Source organism: Vigna unguiculata, chromosome 3 (assembly GCF_004118075.2).
Source record: "Vigna unguiculata cultivar IT97K-499-35 chromosome 3, ASM411807v1, whole genome shotgun sequence".
Classification (NCBI taxonomy): domain Eukaryota; kingdom Viridiplantae; phylum Streptophyta; class Magnoliopsida; order Fabales; family Fabaceae; genus Vigna; species Vigna unguiculata.
The window spans coordinates 53483838-53490605 of NC_040281.1; the positions used below are offsets into that span (position 1 = coordinate 53483838).

At 32.2% G+C, this 6768-nt stretch overlaps 1 protein-coding gene across 2 annotated transcripts; it reads left to right on the forward strand.

Moving 5' to 3' along the window:
• Positions 1-3132: 3132 nt before the first annotated feature.
• LOC114178657 (cyclic dof factor 3-like) lies at positions 3133-6408 on the forward strand. Of its 2 annotated transcripts, XM_028064683.1 has the most exons (3): positions 3133-3429; positions 4712-6020; positions 6105-6408. In XM_028064683.1, exons 1-2 carry the CDS (start codon positions 3295-3297, stop codon positions 5984-5986), a joined length of 1410 nt encoding a protein of 469 aa, XP_027920484.1. In that variant the 5' UTR covers positions 3133-3294; the 3' UTR covers positions 5987-6020; positions 6105-6408. The 2 variants fall into 2 exon arrangements, with proteins under 2 accessions (XP_027920484.1, XP_027920483.1); XM_028064682.1 differs by having other exon boundaries at positions 3134-3429; positions 4712-6408.
• The last annotated feature ends 360 nt before the right edge of the window (positions 6409-6768 follow it).

Sequence of the window (6768 nt, forward strand, 5' to 3'; positions counted from 1 at the left end):
ATCTTATTTTAAAATCTCAAATAGATATTCAAATTCTAAGTCGTTCCAATTAAGTTATCATTTTTGAAAATGTGTTTCAGTTTGACCTTGTTCATTAATGTGGTACCGATGTTAACTTCGTGTTGTTACTGGGTATAAAAAAAATATATGGATACTCGCTTGACAAATATCTGTACAAATATAAATATGAATATTAAAACTAATATTTATCTAACCGGTAGGATAAAGGAGAAATATTACTTTTGTCTGAATGTGAATATTAAACTTTATTTTTATAAGTGTCGGAAAGAACAATAGTCACGAGATCGATATAAAAAATCAACTAATAATTTTTTTTTTAATATTACAAAATTAAGAACCAAAGAGAAAATAATTATTTTGTTTATGTTACATAATAAATTCGAGTTATACATAAATCAATACTTGAAATTGATAATCATATATTTTTACATCATAAAAAAAAACAACAAATAAAATATAAAAAAATAAATAAAAATACCAAATGTATATATTAAAAATAATTTATTTTAATAAAATTAAGATTTATAATTTCTAAAATGTAATGCATTATCTTAATAAATTTGCATAAAGAGAAAAATATATTGTAATTAAAATGCTGCTAAAAAGAAAAGTACATATAGATAAAATTTATAAATATTGAATAAGTCAAACAATTAATACATAATAAATAAAATACAATATTAATAAGTTAAAATGTTGTAATAATTTAAAATAAACCAAAAATAAATATATACATATTCATCTTTCACTTTATACCTATTGAAAATATTGTATTATTTATATTCTATTCACACGATTTTATTTTCATCCTAATTACATGATCTAATCATCAGTATTTTTTTTTCACTTTTTTCATTAATCCAAAAATCACGTTTTCCATTATTTTATTTTTTACTTTTTAACACAAACAAAGCAGGTATGTGTATAAATGAATTTGTAATACCAACTTTTTGGTGACAATAATATCAACCTTTTTAACAGATAAAAGGTAAATAATTAATCAGAACAAATATAGCTATTAATGGATTGTTTTTCTGAAAATATATAATACTTTTACTATAGTGTTTGAACAATTTTTGCAATGAACGGTAAGAATCTTCCTAACATTGAAAAATCAGATTAAGCTTCTATATTTGATTGGCATGGAAGTAAGTACATGAAAAAAGAAAAGAAAAAGGAAAAAGATGCCAAAAGAAACGTCTTTTTCATTATTTCCATCATTTTATAGACTACCGCTTCTCTTTGTCTGCTTTTGCCAACTTGATGAAAAGTTGTCAAATTAAAAAAGTGAAAACATTTAAAAGCATTTCCTCAAATATTAAATTAGACTATTTTAGCAACTATGAATCTACATAACTTTTTTCAATATTAATTTTGTTACTAATTAAAATTTAATATTATACTCTCAGGAAATAATTACATCAGCATGGTCTTTTAGGTATTTATTATATGAGGTATGATTTTATATATTTCGATTTAGTATATTCTTAAATCGAGGAAGTCAATCTAATTTTATTTTAGATGCTTAGTTATTCATTAAAGTTATAGCCAAAAGGGTAATAATTCCAATTAGATAAACCACGGCGATTCCTTAAATTTCTATATTCTAAAAATATTTCAATTAATTTCAATGTTTTATTTTAAATGTCTCTTCTTCACCACGTCTTTTCAACTTCCATCATAACATTGCCGTAAAAATTATTGAAGTAATTAACATTAAATTTTGCTACTCCAATAGGTGTTAGGCTACTAATTTTGTAGATATTAAACCTAACACCACACAATTTTCTTAGTATTAACATCACATGACTTAAAGTTAAAAATATTTTATTTTAAAATATTAATCCAATTATAGGCATATTAAAACATATCAGATTTATCGGTCGGCCCGTTAATCCGTCAAACAAATGGTAAATTAGGTTAGAATTTCAATCCGTTAACCCACCATAGTTTGACTTGTCTAACCCGTCTTGGCTTGCCAATCTCTTTTTATATTTAAAAATTAAAAATAAATAAAATTTATATATTATATATATATATATATATATAATTTATAAACAAAAATTTAAAAAAACAAAACAAAGTTGCGGGCCACCCTTCGGTCCACCTTAAAATGGGATCAGTATTCAATCCATTTTGTTATGACAGACCCATTCGATCCAATTCATTTTTGATGCACAAAAAACGGAACGAACTAAAATGGATAAAACTATCCATTTTGACATATCTACTCAATTGATATCAGATTTACCGACCCAATTGATATTGGTGGATCTGCCGACCCAATAATCTAACACAAAAAATAATATTTGTAATTATTATGACATTCAACACAACGTGTACTATCCAAATTATGTTGTTCTAATAACACAACAATGCACAATATCCATAAAATTAAGGTAAAAAATTAATATAGAAAGTCAAATATTAGATACCTACTTTTAAATAGACTCATGAATTATCCGATCAAGACAATTGGTTAAGGGTTAGATCGTTTGGTTTGGTCTAATCTATATTTAAAAAACTATTCATCTACTTAAAAATTAGAATTATATAGTCAAAATATAAAAATATAATTTATGATTGAATAACAAATTTTCGCAAACAACAAAAAATAATAATATTTTTAAAACATACCAATATATAATACAAATCACCATAATACGTTCTTAATATTTTTTAAAGTTATTTCAATAATTTTTCAAGGGCGTATTTATACATGGTAGAATATTAAATTGGGACCTTTTTCTACAAGGCATAATATCTAACGCTTTTATATCTTCAATCTATTAAAAAATATCATATCTAAATGTGTGTGTGGTTCAATATTTTTCAAAACATAATTTTAAAATAATTTTGACTATAAAAAAAGTTGTTTTGGAAAATTGTATTAAAATATGATACTGAATGGAGAATGTAAGAAAGGAAAAGAAGAAAGGAAAGTGGTCCGTCCATTTAGCGAGGGTGCTTCCAATGACATAAAGCCACGTCATGAAGATTTTTTAGGCAAAAGTGCTGACATAGGAAAAGAGAGGGTGCACGCAAGGAGTGTGCTACCAGAATCGAACATGGCCAAAAGAAAATCTAATAGAAGCCACAAGAATTCGTGGCCAAGAATTGAAACCTAGTTCTGACGTGGCATCTCATTCTGCTTTAATCGGATCAAAATCCTATTCGTCGTGTTTCCACTGACACTTCGCAACACAATCACAACCCAAACCAAGTAACCAACTCGCTGCCATCTCCCACTTTTCGATTCGATCCCCCCAAAAAATGCACGAAATTAGAGATCCTGCAATTAGGCTCTTCGGCCAGAAGATCCCCTTCCCTGAAGATGTCGACATAGAAGAAGAAGAGGAAGAAGATGAGAGTGGTGATGGAAAAGAGGAAGAGAAAGAAGAGGATAAGGTATGGTTTGTAGTGTGTCTCGGAAAATTGTTTTCAGAATCAAAGCAACGTTTTTTTGTAACGTACACACAACACCCTTTCCTTCTAATGCTAAAACCTCTCATGGGTCCGTTTTGTCTCTTCGTTTTTCCTTTATTTGCACACATCACAACAACCTACCTCCCTACTCCTCTGCTTTTTCAAAGTTTTCATTTCTACCTGAATTTTTACTCCCCCTGTTGTTTTTCAATGGAAAACTTGTACCCTTCTGTTAATTTTTCTCAACTCCAATTAGAAATTGATTTAATGAAAGTTCCCAATTTGCGAAATTTATTGCTAATTAGGTAGTTTCAATTCAATGTTCTGGAAGTAAATTGGTCGGATGTTAAAAGAATTTTTTTTTTTTAATTTTCAATTCCAAAATTGGCTTATTTCTGTACAAACTAATAGGTTTAGTGACCTTGCTAAGAATTGAAGTAAAATTCGTAGACAGCAAACTTTTCTCGTGTTCTGATTTTGTTGATTGTGATTAATTTTGTTACGTTGTTTTTGTGGAACATTTTGAGGTTTGAGTGGTGATCTGAACAATCTACCTAATAATTTCAGTCAACTCTGTCCGTGGAACAGGAACATCACTGTTTCTTTTTCACATCGACTTGTTTTATTGTTTCAACTCTGTGTGCATGTTTACTTCATTGTCCTGCTTAAAACCAGTGTTTTCTGTGGGTACAGTCCCACTCCCACCCAAATCTGTGCTAGTAATCCGTTATATGGCTGTAAGGTTCTCGTTTTCCTTTCTGTACCTTTCTTTGCGACGCAAAATTGATGTTTTTTCGCTTGGAACATTCAGCTAACACCTCACAGCTAAATTATCTACATAGTTCCTTGAGTTCCTGCATCAAGTATTTTCTTAGCCCGTGGAATTGTTGTGTTGTGTATTCTGGAATGTAAGAACACGGAACTTTATGCTGCATAGTAAGAATGGTTCGACTAGAATTTTTCATTGATCTTGCTTATATTTTTACACTATAAAATTGCACAGATACTTACTTACTACAAGATCGGCTTTTTAAGGTTTTTCCACTGAAAAATTAAACATATCTTCTGAGTATGGTCAGAGTTTTTCAAACTTTGGTTTTCTTTTATGCAATGTTTCTTCAAAAAGACCACTTCCTTATACTTTTGTTTTTCCTGTTATGGATGTCATTTCAACTAAAAAAATTGTGAACATGTATATCTTGGTTTTGTTTATGCAATTCAGAAGCATTAATTTTAGTGAGCAAAACATTTTTCATATTATTAGGATGCTGGAGTTGAAAATATTACTGAGGAAGAGCCAGAAGCTGATCTTTCCCCGAGTGCAGGAGAGACTAAAGATTCAGTTACATCCCCCGAGGCTATTGTGAACCCCAAAACACCCTCCATAGAAGAAGAAACAGCAACATCAAAAGCTGACAAATCAGAGAAGGAGCAAGGCGATGCGGCTAACTCACAAGAGAAAACTCTGAAGAAACCAGATAAAGTGCTACCATGCCCCCGCTGCAAAAGTATGGACACTAAGTTTTGTTACTACAACAACTACAATGTCAACCAGCCACGTTATTTCTGCAAAGCTTGTCAAAGATACTGGACTGCAGGTGGCACCATGCGGAATGTTCCTGTGGGGGCAGGGCGGCGGAAGAACAAGAACTCTGCCTCGCATTATCGCCACATCAGTATCTCTGAGGCCCTTCAAGCAGCCAGAATTGATTCGCCTAATGGAACTCATCTTTCAACTTTGAAAGGCAATGGTAGAGTTCTCAGCTTTGGATTAGATGCACATGCACCCATTTGTGATTCCATGGCATCTGTCCTCAATCTTGGAGAGAAAAAGGTTCCCGATGGCACAAAAAACGGGTTTCATCATGGCTTTGAGGATCAAAGACTCCCAATTCCTCGCAAAAGTGGGGAAAATGGTGATGACTCTTCGACTACATCTTCCATTACAGTTTCAAATTCCATGGGAGAAAGTAGCAAAAGCACCTTCCAACCACAACCGGTGCTCCAACATCATGGTTTCCTTCCTCAGCTTCCGTGTGTTCCTTGGCCCTATACATGGAATTCTCCCGTTCCCCCACCTGCCTTGTGTCCTTCCGGATATGCCTTACCATTCTATCCTCCTGCTACATTCTGGAACTGTGGAATGCCAGGGAATTGGAATGTTCCATGGTTTTCTTCACTGTCATCTGCTTCAAACCCAAACTCTCCGGGCTCCGCTCCAAACTCTCCGACTTTGGGGAAGCACTCGCGGGACGGAGACATGATTAAGCAAGACACTTTGCAGAAAGAAGAAGCTTCAAAGCCAAGAAACGGGGGTGTTTTGGTTCCCAAAACGTTGAGAATTGATGATCCAAATGAAGCTGCAAAGAGTTCTATATGGGCAACTCTAGGAATTAAGAATGAGTCAGTGAATGGGGGAGGTATGTTTAAGGCATTCCAATCAAAGAAGGACGAAAAGAGTCGCGTTGAAGCCTCTCCTGTGTTGATGGCTAACCCTGCAGCTTTATCTAGATCCCTCAATTTTCATGAGAACTCATGAATCAATGGCACCTGTTAGAAGTCCTTTTTGCAAGGTTAGTCACTTCTTGTGTATCCAGCAGAGACGGTGATCATCTTTGAGTGAAGGATTATTGACTTGCTTCGTTGACCTTGTACAGAAGAACCGAAAGGGTGGAACTCTCTGATTTCCTCAGCAAACATAAATGGACGGCGAGGACTAATTTTGTCTTTATTTTATTTGACATTATGAATAGAATTTATATATATATATATATATATATATATATAGGTTCTTTTTAATGTGGTTAGTTTGATGAGTTTGAGTTCATGTGCATGTATAAAAATATATGTGAAGTACTGATCTTTTAGCCCAGAGATGGAAAAGATCTTTCACGATGTATAAAAATCCAGATATTGTACATGTTTCGGTACTCAGTAGAAAAGTTAATGACTTTCGGAGTATTCCACTGTCTGAACGAACAAAGACAGATATTTGTTATCCGTAAATTGGGGACCAAAAACTACAGAACTAGGAAGATAAGCACAGGCAATACGATGATAAAAGTAATGGATAGGACACTCTTCATTGTCTTGTCATACTATACTCCTGCATTATACATGTCAAGTACCTTCATATGCTGTCAAAATAATCACCATGCTGACATATATTTTAAATCATTAAAAAATGACTAATATCACAACAAAATGTTCCAGAAAAGAAAAAAGTAGCTTTTACACTGATAATAATCTGTCATGTTATAAGATAAAATGATCTTCATTCTTATACTTGTTTATACTCTGTAAATTTGTTCCTGCAAGAAA

Coding starts and splice junctions, on each gene's coding strand:
- LOC114178657 (XM_028064683.1), top strand. CDS start 3,295: ATGCACGAAATTAGAGATCCTGCAATTAGGCTCTTCGGCCAGAAGATC. Junction 3,430..4,711: donor AAGAGAAAGAAGAGGATAAG/GTATGGTTTGTA, acceptor TCATATTATTAG/GATGCTGGAGTTGAAAATAT.